Source organism: Semicossyphus pulcher, unplaced genomic scaffold (assembly GCF_022749685.1).
Source record: "Semicossyphus pulcher isolate SPU_LCO1_2020_fin unplaced genomic scaffold, fSemPul1.0.p SCAF_1, whole genome shotgun sequence".
In the NCBI taxonomy this organism is placed as follows: domain Eukaryota; kingdom Metazoa; phylum Chordata; class Actinopteri; order Labriformes; family Labridae; genus Semicossyphus; species Semicossyphus pulcher.
The window spans coordinates 5281129-5297455 of NW_027211603.1; the positions used below are offsets into that span (position 1 = coordinate 5281129).

Consider the following 16327-nt stretch of genomic DNA (forward strand, 5'->3'; position numbering starts at 1 on the left):
GCTCAGGCCACGACAGGCCCGGCCAGCTGATTAGTCTTTATCCGAGTCCAGCTATGACCCTGATAAAAAAGCAGCGCTGTATTTACCTGACGCTTGTTGGCAAATGTGGACTGCAGTGTTTTTGTTTACAAGTAGCATGCAAGGTCAAATTATATGAGAGGCGTCTTTTTTCTTTTAACAGATTTTCACAGACAATTATATTGATGAAGGAGTAGTTAGGCTCATCCTGATTTTCACCAGGACCTGCTGCAAAAAAGATGATTTTCTGCAGCGTTCATGGGAAAAAAAGGTGTTGACTGATCAGAAGAATAGCTTCCGGCGTTAGCATGTGAAGAGAAAAAAGTAGAAAAATGCAAATGAGCTTCTAACTACGAACCAAAATCCTCCCTAGGAAAAAAAGACATGCCTAATATACAAATATGTGTTATGTATTTGTGTTGTTAATGATTCCTAATGCATGCAAGCATGACAGGCGTGCTTCCCACACACTCATGGATATAGCACACCTGACATTTCTTTTCATGTTAGTCTCATAGAACTAGCATCTGTGCTGTGCTGTTATCATTCAATCAAGTCAGACTCCATACACTCTAAGCCCGGCATTCATTCGTCACAGCAATTCCATATATTCCCCTCGCCTGTTTCTTTCTTCTACATCTCCCCCTCATCATTTATGCTCTTCCTCTCTCTAGATAGATCTAGATTTTCTCTCTCTGATAGATTACAAGGCTGCACGCTGTCTGTCACTCATCAGCCTCGTCCTCCTGCAAGGACAGGACCAGGACCACGATCAGGACCGTCCCGTCAGACTCGCCTCATCCGGACACCCCCACCTCCTCCCTCCCACATCATCATCACCGTCGGCTGTATGAAAACAAACTCTGAAGACGCACATTGCTCCACTTACATTTGATTTCTCAGGTCCTATTTTTGTCAACATAAACCAGCAACCGCTGCTGCACGCGCTACCGCTCTTCCATAAACACAAACAAACACAGCCATATGCCTCCACTCTCCTTCAAGGGCATCCCTGTCCTGAGCTTACAGATGGAAGGAGGCGACATGTAGCAAGAAACAGGCATGTTAGCAGTTACACACTCACAAGGTCACACACAGCCATGTTGCTGCATGAGGGAAAGAAAAAGAGAGACTCCCTACCATTTCTCCCACTGGTCCTCCATCCAGCCCTCTTCTCCTTCCCCTCCCGAGTCCATACTGTAAGTGAGGAGGGCATCCACAGCCAAGATGAGAGGAGGAGGAGGAGGAGGAGGAAGAGAAGGAGCAGGAGGGTTAGAAAGTGAAAGAAGGGAGGGCGAGGGAGAGGGAGGAGCGAGCAGGAAGAGAGCCGGAGGAGAGGGGAGGAGGGGTGCAGCTCGTTCGGGTCGATGGGAAAAGCGTCCGATTCAGAGCCCTGCTGCTGCTCATCATCCGGAGGAGAGAGAGGAAGAGAGGGGAATTATTTAAAGCAGAGGAGCTGAATCTGCCACAGAGGAGTAGTGTTATATAATCTCCTCCTCTATCTTCCCTTTCTCTCTCTCTCTCTCTCTCTCTCTCTCTCTCTGATGTTTACTCCATCCTGTGAGCATCAGATTTACTACACAACCGCAGAAAAGTGCTGCTGCTAGCAGAACATCTAACGCCACGCACGGCGAGCCCAAACAGGAGAAGCATCAGCACAACAGGACACTCCTCTCTCTCTCCCTCTCTCTGTATCTCTCTCTCTCTGTGTCTCTCTCTCTCTCTCTCTCTGTCTCTCTCTCTCTTTCCCTCTCTCTGCAAAACACCCTCCTGCTCAATTATTCATGAGGCACATTGATCATGAAGCTCCAAATTTTCATCATCCTCTTAGAGAAAAAACAGGCTTTATTCCAGCTTTTGTCTTCTTGTTGTATTTTGGACCATTATTTCTATAAGTTACGTTAGTGTGTCTTTTTCCAAAGGAAAATACTGAGGTCTAAAAATATAGCACTTGAAGCATTTCCGCATATTTCATACAGCTGGTGTACTTGCAGGATTCTTGCAATTCTTAGGTTGTATCCTTCCGGTTGAATGCACTTTTTGTGAGTCCCTTTTAGATAAAAGCGGCCGCTAAATAACTGTTACGTAACGTAACAAAAAGCCGCGAGCAGTCAGCGAACAGGACGGATGTAAACAAGCTAACAGAGTAACCAGATCATCCAAATCACTGCTTTTGAGGTCAAAATTTAAAATAAGTTTAATACATGTTAATTATACATTATGCGTAATCTTCTCATTATGCAGGAAGTTGGAATGCTCACAGCAGGCAGTTTCGTCAATAACATTCCTCTTGGCTGAGAGGTTTGGGCTGACTGCTCATGTTCCTACGTAAAAGCACTGTGTTCTCAGATTTCAGCCATTAACTTGATCAATTAAAGAGCAGCTCCAGTCATGTTTTAAGGCTCTGCTGGAAATAATAAATAGTGTCTGATGTGTTTTTTCTGCAAAATACGTTTAATTACCTTGTAAAAATCCTCCCAAAGCATCTCCTCCTTCTCCCTCATTAAAAATGCTTGAACCTGCATAGGCCCCGCCCACTATGCACATTTCCAACCGCCCTCTCCGTCGCGAAAATAAAACACGTCTCTGCCATCGTTTAGTGGCAACTTGTTGAAACTCAGCTAGCATCACATGATGATATGCGTAGCGTCACCCCGTCCATTTACGGGATTGGCTCCTCAGGTTTGTGACGTCTCAAACCTGCCAATCTGAAAACGTGTTGTTCAGCCTGTCCTTGGTACACTGCAGTTTAAAAGCAGACAGGCCCAGCCGTGGAGATGACTGCTGATGTTGTCCCTGATATGTCTTGTAGCACATGAGAACCACCACATGGAGATGTTTACAAGGTGGTTTTCACTGGAGGGGGTCTTTACATTACTACTGGCTACAGAAAGACAGCCCAACCCACTAAAATAATGTAAAAGTTGCAACTAACCCGAATCCTCCTCTAACCTGCTGCTACAAGTCTTTGCTTGTTCTTGCCGGTGCTTCCTCTCAAAATCAATGTGATTATAACGCCCACGCGCAGTGAACTGTTCAGTCCATTAACCCCGTCAACACTGCTGACCTTTAAACCACCTGCCAGCATCTTATTGGCTGAAACATATTCACTGTAGGCAGGCCATAACACTGTATCAAGGAGCATCCTGCTGAATATGAAGTAAGGAGGCGTATCTCTGTTAAAAGAGAGACAAAGACAGATTTTGCGAACAACCAGGACATTTTTATTAGAATGTTAAAACTGCACTAATTAACATTCAGCTAAAGGGACATTTTTTTTCTTCTCAGGTGCTGGAGGAGACCAAACCTGAGCTAAAACGTAAAGAAGATTGGACTTTCATTCATTGGGAGGGCAGAAAAAAAAGGTTGGAAGGTGTTTTATTTCTCAGCGTCTGCTACACATATAAACAGGTAATTGCTCGTTTGCTGCTATAATCGATAAACACCTCATGACATGCTAATATATCACTTGTCTGGCATCTTGTTTTTATGTTTCTCTGCCCCCTAGAGGCGAGAAGTAAATCAATGAAGCTCCAAATGACAGGAAAAGCATTTGATCCGGCCAAGTGTTCATATTTGCAGCTTCCATTATAACAAAAAAAAACTTCAAATTTTCCTTCAGAAAAGGTCACGAAATCCTTGTTTCTTTCTTCACACTCTGAGTGACAAACACTCGGCCATATGGCCACACCTGGGCATCCGGCCAGCACCTACAGTATGGAGATCACACACACCACGAGAGCTTCAAACACGTCCCCCTACACATGTAATGAAGAGTATAGAAAATAATAAGAAACACTTGCTGAAGGAACAATAAGAAAATGCTAGAAAACAGAGAACAGGCTCAAAGGGTTCTGTATCTGAGAGAAAGAGTTTCAAATGTTCGTGTTAGTCCTGAGAGACGGAAAGAATACGAGAGGTATCCCTGGATTGTGTGTTCGTGTGTGTGTGTGATGTTTAATCCCTCTTCAGCCTGTCGGAAGAGCCAATTTAACCCTGTAATAGCCGTGAGGAAATGAGCTGAATTCTTCTCTCCAGAATGTTCAAAAGAAAAAGGCTGACAATACTGGTTCATTTGTCAACGGGTCAAAAAACCTCCAGTGTTGAAAAATGAAGCCAATGCGGAAGTACAAAAAACTGCAGCTCCTCGAGAAACCAAGAAATAACATTACAGCAGGTGGGAACATGCCCATTTTTACAGCAGAAAAAAACATGTTTACAGCCTGGTACAAAAACGGTTTTGTTATAAATAGCAAATTTTACTGTTCAAGTACGGGGGGTGAATTGTTTTTATAACACACCTGTTTTAATTATATTAAGCCTTAAATCACAGGAGCCGGGTCACTTGAGTGACAGGTGGATCCTGCTGGCTGTCTGCTGGACGTCACCGCAGACACACAGTCACTGAACTTCGCCTGTTTGTGTTGGAAACTTGTGGGGACATTTCCATTCAAATTTTGGACAAATAATCCGTCTCTCTCTCTGCGGGATTTATGGAACTTTCTGGCCGAGCAAGAAGTCTGAGCTCCTGCTTTTCTGTGAGTTAAAGTCTAGTGTTATTGTATTTAATTTTTAGCACTATATATTAGTAGCAGGACATAGCTGGCTTGTAAGCCTGTTCAGTGTTTATCAAACAGTTATTTAATCGTTGGCCAGTAAATAAGAGTCGGAAGTTGTTGGCTTTCCCCTTTTACAGAGGACCGTAATTTCCTGCTACATGCTGTACACCTGCTGTCTGGTGAGAGTCCTCTACTTCTTTAGTGTGATAAATAAACACCTGCAGTCAGTCGCCGTCACAAACAGAATCTCCTCTGTGGGAAACATGAAGTTAAACCAGCTCATTCATGAGCTGATGAACTAACCGTAACTTGCTGTTTTGTAACCCCGCGCTCCTCTCCAGCTCCACCCTCTCATCCAAATTTGGTCACTTCAGTAAACCAACATGGCGGCGGCCATATTTCGGCTTCATTTACACAGTCGAGAAACCAGTGGGTGACGTCACAGTGGCTACATCTGTTATTTACAAAGTCTATGCTTGCATTGCACAGAAATTGACAGCCCTCTAGCCACCCTCTCTGAGGGTCCATGCTTAGACACTGTTTACATAAATAGTTTAGGTAAGAAGTGTCTCACTAAAATATGGTCAAATATTCCTTTTTCTTCATACACGCTTGTAAAAATACTTTAGACAGAATATAAAAAAAGGCTTGTGTTCATAGGGGAAAGACATGGAGAGAGAGAGACAAAGAGAGAGGGAGATACTGTATAAGCAGAGGGGAGGTGCCATTAGATGGAACGTGCAGAGTCAGCAGAACTGATCGACAGTAGTAAATAATCAGCGTGGGGGGGAACTGCAACCAGAGCACTAACTGTCCACTGTGTCAGCGCACACTGTGGGTGAAATTCAAATCAGGCCAATTTAAAATTCTCTCTCTCTCTTTGTTTCCCTGTGAGAGAGAGGAAAAGCCGGCTGAAAACTACAAGCTCACACCGAGAAATCAAGCTGTTTTTTTTATATAGAAAACATCAAAGTCCATAAAAACCAGATGCAGTGAATCAGGGAAACTGACACTTCAGAATCTGCTTAACCTCCCTCGTCTCTCACATCCTCTCACCCTGTGCATCTATCCGCCTGAGCAGATCTTGTCAGCAGAGTCACGTCAGAGTGGAAGCTGCAGTGAAAAGATGAAAGGAGAGAAAGAAAGAGGGAATATGCTGATGAGTTCGTGAGAGAGAGAGAGGAGGAGGGATCACGGAGACTTCGGCGCTTTCGTTTTTCGATTATTCAGTGATCTGCAAAATACACCGAACAGTCTGTCTATTTTGTGAATGTACTGCTGAATACTGCAGTTTGTACACAATAAAGTCTGATGTGGAAACTGCAGGGACAGAGAATAATGTAAAAGGTAGTCATCAGTCTTTGCCAGGAGGTCATTTAAGGAAGTATTCAGGGTGAAGTAGAGCTAATGTACTCCCAGCCTTTAATGTGACAGTATTAGTAGGCTGTTTTCATTCACTTTATATGACATTATGCAACTCTGTCTCCTTCAAATTACATTTTAGTTTTCCCAATTATGATTTCATGCTGATAAAGGTAATGGCTGCCTGGATTCACTTTACAGGCAGTGTTTTTGTGGTCATAGAAGGTGGGCTCCAGAGACCCTGGTGTCGTCCATGGTTTGGTTTAGGCAACAAAAGGACTTAAAGGTCCAGTTCGCAGATTTTCAACCTCAGTCCTATCATGCTATTATGGGGAGCTAATGCCATTAAGATAAAAAAAAAGCAATTTCACTCTGTGCCTTTGGACGTGGGATTTGGACCTCCCGCCCACCTCCAATGTCATGTCTCGTTCAAAATCGTCAAGTATGAAATGTGTTCTGATCTCTGGTCTGATTTTTCAGACGATCCACCGGTATATTCTCATCGTATTTTGGATTCTGTACCGCTCTGAGCCGTTGCCTGCAGCAAAAACGGTAGTATTTCACTCCAGCGTCTCTCGCTGGGCCGTGCCTTTCAGAGGGAGGGGCGCAATGCATGCTGGGTGTTGTAGGAATGTAGAATGGGCAAAACCACGAGCTGTTTGTACAACTTTCTCCACAGCTATGGCGCCAATTTCAAATATTACTGCTTCTATCGATTACAGAGAACACCAGCTTTGACTGACAGTTGCTTTTTCCAGGGGCGAATTGCTCCTTTAAGCCGGATATATATTTGCTTTTTACTACGCGTTCGTGTGCGTGTGATGGCTGCCCTGCGTTCCCTGCGCCTGTTTGGGAAGTCGGCTGTGCACGTCCTCAAAGATTAACATTACGTGTAAGCAAGATGCGGTATGCACGTCAAAGGTGGGGCAGTGTAGAGGCAGAGGGGGTGTGACATGGACAACACAGCAGCAGTGACAACAATGGCAGAAAGTTTTGAAGACCGAGTCCACAATTATACACATCTGTACGATGTGTCATTGCCACTGCACAGTGACAAACATGCCTGTCATGCCTGCCTCCAGTAACACACGTAGCACATAGATAAGTATGTGAACAGTTACGTTCATGATGCAGCCAGTTGTGTACGCGAACGCAGGATTAAAAATTCAATAACAATGGCAACGCACAGAAGTCCTTAATCACTTACTGCTGACATCACTGGAAGCCCTGAAAAGTTGGCTGAGACTGTGTCATCATCAGACGACAGCCGATAACTGCACTTTGCCTGTCTAACAGTAGTTAGAACATTATTATGGTGATACAAAATATTACTTTCCTTAAATCACACATGTATGAAAGGTTGCAAATCAGTTTCATATAAGCTAAGTTTCTAGATTTAAGTGGGGGCACGGTGATACAGAGGATATTTAATCGCACACAACTGCAAAAAAAATGTAATGAATGACAACAACAAAGTCAGGACTTCTGTTCTATCTGTTGTGCTGTCTGATGTGTGGATAGCAAAGATGCAGGCGCCCAGGTCATGTGGCAGAATACATGCCTCTATAATCATCAGTAAAATCACCTTTAGGTTTTGAATAAGGGATTCTATTTGCTGCTGATGGAACATTCATTTTCTGTTCAGACAAACAGCTAGTGGTCAAAAGCTGATGTCGCACAATCAATATCAATCAATGACTTGGCAACTGGACACACAGGAATCCCATCAGTTACAACAATAGCCAATCAATAAACCCATATCCAAAGAGGTTTGAAAAGAAAAAAACAAACATAATAAAAAAGTGTCTCCATAAGTGAATGTCCTCATTATTTATTTATGGTATGTTTACCTGTCATATATCTGAGCTATAAGTGTCAGATAAATAGAAATTGCAAACAGGATGAGAATTAGTTTTGCCTTAAGACGGATCAATCTCTGGCTTCATGTTACAGTCATCATGAATTCCCTATTTTTCCCCCATAATGCACCACAGAGCGGACTGCAATCCTACACTGTGTTGTATCCTCACACTGTGCATGCTGCAGTGCACACACACACACACACACACACACACACACACACACACAGATATAAATACTATGCTAATGTGAAGGAATCTCCTGCGACGCCCTCTTGTGCCTGACATTATAAATGCAGTGCAGGAGAATTTAAAGGTACAGTTCACCTAAATAATGTTGATCTGAATACTATGATGAACATTATACAACAGTTAGGTCCAGCCAAGTAATCTGATTGGACAAGAGGCAGTCCATGGGCGGTGATATAGAGAACAACATCACTGGGACTTTTCACTCTGTGTATTACTCTGCCTCAGCCAGGTGTTCTGAATACTGTTAATTAACATTACAGCAGACTGTGTGTGTCTACATTAATCAAGCTGGTACCTCTGAATCACACAGCAGACTCTTATCTCACTGGTTGATGATAAATTAAAACAAGCAGATAAATGTACATGATAAAAAACAGCTGATCTGGGGTAACCTGGAGACACAGAGTGCAAAAGAATGTTTGGGTTGCTCGGCAACAAGAGTCCAGTTTCAGTTAAGTTGTTGAGTTGATGATTATTACTGATTACTGCTTTTTGCTGCTTGTATAACTGTTGTATAAAAGCAATATCACACTAGAGGTAGTGATGTTGTACTGAATAACATCACTGCTGATTATCTGCAGACTCCTGCCTATGACCGACTCAAAGCCATGATGTTATTCTGCACAATATCACGACCTCGAGTGTGATATTGCTTAATCAGCTGATTTGGTTCTAAGCACATAATGCAACGTGCTGGACACAATGTTTAGTTAAAACTGGTAAAGCAGATTGGTTTTTAAATTATTACAGCCTGCATGTTCAAACACTTTTTCAAGCTTGAAGTTCTTAAACATGCTATTTTAATATTAATCTTAAAGTACGACGGTGTAACAACATGAAAACCAACAGAGAATGATTGTCTGAACGTGAGCTCCGTTTCGCTTTATAGCAGGTTCAGCACATTGTCCATGTTTCAGGCCCATAACATCACTGTTTTAACATAACTGGTGCACATGTGTTGACCGCACATGCAGTCTGTTACAGATGCTCCTCTTCATTTCCTTATTCTTCCTTTACTTAGTCGACTTCTTTTTATCATAATGAAGGATTCATTCCCCGGAGACGCACCGCAGAACGCCACAGGAGGTCAATCCTGCCTGTGGCTGTCAGACTCTACAACTCCTCCACACAGACACCTATTTAAAACTGTGCACTGAACAAGCTGGATGATGTGCAATAATTCAACTGTGCAATATGATCACACTGTTCATATGTAAAGAGCTCTTATTTTGCATTTAACTTTATTCAGGCAATTATATTAAATTCTGGCATTCATATGTAAATCACCATAGATCCACTTCTCAGCATTTCATCTTTAGCTCTTATTTTACTGTATAGCCTATACTGCCCATATTATGCCCTATATTTCACCATGCTTCTCTGTGTCAGAGCAACTGTAACGGACGACCCCTGGGGATAAATAAAGTATTTCTGATTCTGATTCACTCTCATCGCTCTCATTGTAACACTGTTGGCCACATTAGGCAGCTGTTTACTGTGAATAAGCTCTAAAAACCCTCTGTGCCCCACCTGCTCAGCATTAGAAGGCCCACAGACACAGTTAGCAACTAGCTAGCATTTAGAAGCTAAAGAGCCAGATCTTTCCATGAGGGGCTGAAAGGTAATATTGGACTAATGTTGTTCAAATGTAACTGCTGGATGCTAAAATATACAGCTGTTTTCAACAGGTTCCCCACATCAACATAGCAGGTAATATACTGTATGTAAACGTTGTGTTTACATCTTTACCTGGCCCAGGTTTCTCAAAAACACAGGTTTAAATGAGCTCAGGACATCACTAAAAATACTGACGTTTCAGCAACTTGACCGCAGTGTTGAATCGTACTGACAGTTTTAAAATGTGTCATATTTGGGCTGTATTTTGTCACGCAGAGGAAGGTTAGCAGCAATATTGGTTGCTCTGATCCAATGTACATAGATGTCTTTTAAATTCAAATGATCTGTCAACAGCTTTAAGTCCCGTCTGTTTGCTGTACATCCTGCACGTCGACATCAATACAGAAATATGTCGCACTCAATGTCATCTCTCTACTGACAAGTCATGAAAATTTAAGGGGGCATCAAACTGAGATCACACGAGGGAAACTGTGGACTGAATCTAGATTTGAGAATGAGATGCTCCCGTATCTCAGTCACTGAATATCTCCACACAGAGCTGCACATACGGCAGCAGATCGACAGTCTGTTCTCCAACAGGATGAGGTGGAGGATTGGATCAGGGTGTGTGGAGGCAAGGGAGGGTGACTGGGAAAAACACTCCAACATATGGCTGCTCTGGGAGTTGGCCAACTCCAAGATTGTGGATTATCTGGCCTCCTTTCTCCAGTAGGCAACCACTCTGAAATATCAATCAAGACTTCTTGTAGATTTAAAACTATTTCCTACAAGATTTGATGTTATTTCAAAAGACCTATATTCTTTACCCATGCCACTTCATTAGGTACACCTTGCAGTACCGGGTTGGACCCCATTTTGCTTTCAAAACTGCCTTAATTTTTCATGTCATAGATTCAACAAGGTGCTGGAAACATTCCTCAAATTCTCAGGTAGGCTGTGGCGATTAAACGATGCTCAAATGGTACTAAGGAGCCCAAAGAGTGCCAAGAAAATATCCCCCACACCATTACACCGCCACCAGCAGCCTGAACCGTTGATACAAGGCAGGATGGACCCATGCTTTCATGTTTACGCCAAATTCTGAAGCTACCATCCAAATGTTGCAGCAGAAATCAAGCATATCAGACCAGACAACATTTTTCCAATCTACTGCCGTTCCACGTGTTGTGCGTTGAGAGATGCTCTTCTGCATACCTCGGTTGTAATGAGTGATTTAGTTACTGTTGCCTTTCTATCAGCTCGAACCAGTCCGGCCATTCTGCTCTGACCTCTGCCATCAGCAAGGCATTTTCGCCCAGAGAACTGCTGCTCACTGGACATTTTTTAAACCCTAGAGATGGTTATGCGTGAAAATCCCAGTACATCAGCATTTTCTGAAACACTCCAGCCTGTCTGGCACCAACAACCGTGCCACGTTCAAAGTCACTTAAATCATCTTTCTTCCCCATTCTGATGCTCGCTTTGAACTTCAGCAGACCGTCTTGAGCATGTCTACATGCCTAAATGCATTGATTTGCTGCCATGTGATTGGCTGATTAGATATTTGCATTAGCAAGCAGTTGAACAGGTGTACCTAATAAAGTGGCCAGTGAGTGTATATTTACATAAAGAGCTTGATTTACAGCTAATCCTTTTTAACTTATAGTCTGATGCATTGTCTTTTAGGTGTACTCTGGTTTGCTGTGGCTTACATGAGTCTTTAAATAACCCTGCCCGTGTTGTCTCTATTGCTTATTTCCCCCTCTGTGGTTTGATTTTTATTCTGTGCAACTTTGATGCCCTTATTTATTTTCTTCATATATTTTATGTGACAGACAAATCAAACACTGCTGGAGCCACTTTGAAGCCACTGTGATGAAACATCTGAAGAAAGATAGTCGTGGATCCGCCCGCTCGCAGCCCAGCTAATGAGACAGGGACACACTGAGCCTGAGGGTGTGTATGTGTGTGAGCATGCGTGTGTGTGTGTGTGTTGCTGTCTCACTGGGGAATATTGATCACGAGCCTCCATCCACCCAGTAATGCCAGTGCAAAATCACAGCTTCTCCCCATGCAACATTGTAAGGCTCTCGGTGTGTGCGTACAGGACGGTGTGTTGGTGTGTATGTGAGTATAAAAGCATGTGTACTGCATGCAGCTAATCCCTCACACAGCTCAGCGCTTTAGCATGTTGAGCTGTTCTGCAGGTTGATTAGCTGACTTAACACCTACCTGATGAACTCTGTTATCTGTTGCTCTGAAACACTTCATTATTAACCACCTACCCTTTCAATCACAGCTTTATGCAGCTCATTATTAATTAATTATGTACAATAAAATGCCAATCATGCTCTATAAGTGACTCGTCAGACTGCTTTTTCAGTCTAAACAACCCTCCGGGAGGCAAAAGAGACTGAAATTACACTGCTGTGAAACTGACAAAAGAAGAAAATACTCTACTATAATCAGCATATAAAAATAAACAGAATTATAAATACAGCTAAAACAGTACAGCCGAGGCTTTACAGTATAATAAAAGTTATTGCAAATAGGCTGGATCCAAACAAAACAGCCTGTAGGCTCTTCAGAAATAGGCCTACAACATTTTGATTGACTGCACTGCAATGTTGCTGTCAACACACTGAGTCCTGCACACATCAAGAGTCTCTTTTAAAGCCTATTAAAGTTAAGTGGATTGATATGATGATAGAGTACAGTTGATAAAGTCATCGATGTGTGCCATAAACAGATTGAGTCAGTGGCTGGTTATCAAAGGGGTATACCAGAACAATAAACCTGTACTGTATTAAACCTGTATTAACCTATTTGTGTTAAATCACGGAAACTATCCTACAGTAAAAGTAGCCTATGAAGGTAAGAAAATAACAGGCGACAATATAAGAGGCATTATGGCCAATATAAACTCATTAATCGAAGCCGGGAGTCGCGCAGCCGCTGCACAGTTGTTTATTACAGGGATCTTTGGTTGGAGCAGGTTACCAAAAAGTATGCCACATTAAAAATGTATGGTTTTAGTGGATGCAGGGAGCACACAGAGCTCGTCTCGGTCCTCCAGGGAGCAGACACGCCCAAACACAAAACATGCCACTCAACAACACACTGCGACTTCAACCTGCAGAGCTGAGCCGAGCCAAACGCAGCTGCAGCGGCTCCGAGCAGACAGCACCAGCGGCTTCAGCCCCGCAGAGCCGCGCTGCCTCACACCGCTCATTCACTGCCTCCGGGGCTGGGTTACAGCTCAGCGCCCCCCCTCCACAGGCTGCCTCCGCCCGGAGCTCTTACCTGAAGCTGGCCGGGGACTTCACCTGAATGTTGCGTCCCGGTGGCGGGCTGGTTTTCCTCTTCTCTCGGTCCGCCATGCCGCCCCGTTAGCAGTCCTCCATTGGCTCCGCCGTGCGGCCGCCCAGCAGAGACACCTGAAGAGGTCCGCCGATGCTGCGATAGGGTGCTGCCTTCGAGGACTGTGGGAAAATGGCAACTCAGTTACACTGTGAATAAATTAATAAATAAAATTGAAGCATTTGGAAATAAGTTTTTATTTTTAAGTCCTTGTGCATGTAAATTAAGTATCCTTCTAGGCAACAACAGACCCATTTACAGATTGTAAAAAAAAAAAAAGCTCTGGTGAAATGTTGAATTTTTATTAAATGTGACATTAAATTAAAGCCAATTACAAAATTATTTAGCAAAGCGTTGTGTGTAAACATGCTCCAAAGGGCATGCATGAGTTTTTAGTTTATTTTATTTTTACAGTGTTTGACTGTACATCCCATGATAGGTCCAAAATTCATAGATATGGCTCTTCTGGATCAAAATCCTTTTATTGTGTGGGGATCACAATTTGAAACAGCACACCAAGTCAAATGAGACATTGGGATCTTTTACAGTTTTTTTCCAACATATTTCTAATATTTTTATTATCCTTATGTGTAATGCTTGATTAAATATTCATGTCATACATTAAATGTAACATAGACCGTGTGCCATTTTCATGAGTAGCAGCCAAGACCATAAATTATAAATTATATCAACTTTTAGGCTTCAACTTAATGCACAACACACCTGTTTGTACTATATGCTAGTTATAATTTGCTTTACTTTATTCAATTATCATTGTTTTCTGTTTAATTGGAAAAATGTAAAGTGTATGTTCTTTATGACAAAATTTAACCAAGTCCCTGGGGCAAAATTAGGCTTTGGATAATTTTTTAACTCATTAAAAATTGTTGCACCAAGTAGCCTTAAAGTTGCTAAATTGTCTTTTCCACACTGTTCAACACAACGTGTTTTTAAATGTTCAATTCTGTCTTAACTTTATTGGAAGAAATTCAGAGACCATCACATAAGAATTGTGTATAAAATGCAGAAATACATATTTTTATCTGTAATGTTCTGTACTATTGTAGCACTTCCTGGTTTAGCAAGAAGGACCTGAACACAAGACCAGGCTGTCTTTGTAAGTGCCTGAGTGGGGCACAAGGGTGTAGATAATCATACCTGGCACCATGATGAAGATTTGTTTTGTCATGTAGAGCAAAATACCGAAATAATATTCATGCTGAACATTTTATGTTGCAGTAATCATTTGCTGCCAATTGCTGTCAATAATCAGTGAGCAGAGGGAGGAGGCAACCATGCTGACAGTTTCATTTAAAAGTGTGATGCTGAGCAGATTGGGATTGCTGATGAACACAAATCACACCTTATTTTATTTAATTTTTTTATTAGAACAATGTTTATTCTTTTATACCACTTTACATAATCTCATATATTATACAGTTAGAGTTATAGGTGACAATAAGGCAGACAAATTATTATTAGCCAAGAAGTTGTTCAAACAAAGCAAAAACTTTTGTATCGCATCCACTAACAAGGGTTTGCCCTGAATATTAAATAACATTGAATTTCCATCGAAGGTTCAGATTTGTGGTGTTTTTGATCTTCAGCTATGTCAGACAAAAATCTTTAGATTCAAAATCAAAATAATCAAAAAGAGGTCAACCCTTATTATTTTAAGATTGTTTTATTTATTCATGGTAGGCTCACATGTTGAAGACAATTTACCAAATAAACCGTCCTGCCACTAGGAAACTGCTATTTTTATTATTGGATCTTATTTAAACACATTGCAGGCACGACCGTAACCTCCAAAGAATGGGGATTACAAGGAGACCCTGAAGGCAGCAGGAGCTCCCCCAGAGAGGAGAGAGCTAGGATGAGAAATACAGAGTCAGATATCAACTATGTGTGTATCAGAACTCAGTATCAGTTTGTGGTGATTTCAAATGTCTGATCAATATATTGAACAAATCCGTGTGGCTGGTTGGCATGTAAGAAGAGCAACTTCCCTGCAGGTTCAGCACTAACAGTCATTGTATGATTCAGAGAGAAAATCCTTCATCATGTTGAGCATGAAGCAGTTTTGTCCTGACACAGTGAGACAAACAAGCTGAAACAGCCTCACCAGAGACAGTTCTCATTTAAGGAGCATGACGACATTCTAAGAGCATTGAGTTGTAAGTACAGTGAGAAACCAGCAGAGGGCGATACTGCACACAGCAAACAGCATACTGTTTTCAGACATACAGGAGGTCAGTGAGAAGTGGTGATTCTCACAGCATAAGAAGAAGAAGGAGAATTATTTCCTCCTGTAATACCGTCTCCGCCTTTCCTGTTTTTCTCTTCTGTCCTCCCATCTTCCTCTTTTTCTTGATTTTTGTTATTGCATATCACACCCCATTGTCTTTTAACCTTTCTTCTCTCCTTTTTCACTCCATCTTTCCTGAACCTCAGAGCTTCCATCTGCCCAGCTTCCAACCTGGATTTGTTAAGCTCAGATCAGTTGTTTACATTTACACTTAAAGTAATCTTGAGACGCTGAGAACACTTAGTGTAACAGCTACCAGTGCTTCAGTGCATCTCACTCTTTTGGTGCCTTCTTTGGCCTCCCAGATACGTAGATTAAGAGCTATAAGAGAGGTTAAGAATCCATTATCCCTCAATCTAATACAATGTGTCATTCAGTCTTATCATAGAAGATAACTTGTGTTCACCATTGTGAGATTTCTGATAGTACTTGAAGACTTGAAGGCAACATAAGACAAAACGGGAATGGTATGCATGGGATTTGTTGTGCTGTCCTGATTATAAAGGAGATTAATTGGCACACCAGGATGTTTTTGATTCTTCTGTTATCACAGTACATTCTCTTAAAGAGTAGCTCCAGTCATGTTTTAAAACATATAAAATGCTCTGCTTGAAATAATGAATTGTGTCTGATATGTTTTTTTTCTGCAAGATACGTTTAATCACCTTCAATCCTCCCGAGGCATCGCCTCCTTCTCCCTCATTAAAAATCCCTGAATCTGCAGAGTCCCCGCCCACTATGTGTTGCATTTCTCCTTTCATAAAATTAAAGCCGAAAACAAAACACGTCTCTGCCATCGTTTAGCGGCAACTTGTTGAAGCTAACTTGAAATGTAGTAATTAGTAGTGGTAACGTTAATGTTAGTAGTCAGTAGTGGGTTTGCAAAAATGACGATGATGGTAACAGCTGGCTTGCACACTGCTGAAGTGGTTGACATAATGATATGCAAAGCGTCACCGCGTCCATTAACGGGATTGGCTCCTCAGGTTTGT

The 16327-nt window shown here is 42.0% G+C and overlaps 1 protein-coding gene across 2 annotated transcripts in view; it reads right to left on the reverse strand.

The window, feature by feature from the left end:
- Positions 1-13047, reverse strand: part of mapk8ip1b (mitogen-activated protein kinase 8 interacting protein 1b) — a 62061-nt gene extending 49014 nt beyond the window's left edge. The window contains exon 1 of one of the 2 annotated variants that reach the window (XM_069657866.1): positions 12971-13047. In XM_069657866.1, the coding sequence (XP_069513967.1) occupies positions 12971-13047 (77 nt within the window). Of the gene's footprint in view, positions 1-1158; positions 1238-12970 lie in introns of those variants that run through there. The other variant, XM_069657867.1, reaches the window with a different exon arrangement.
- Positions 13048-16327: the final 3280 nt, after the last annotated feature.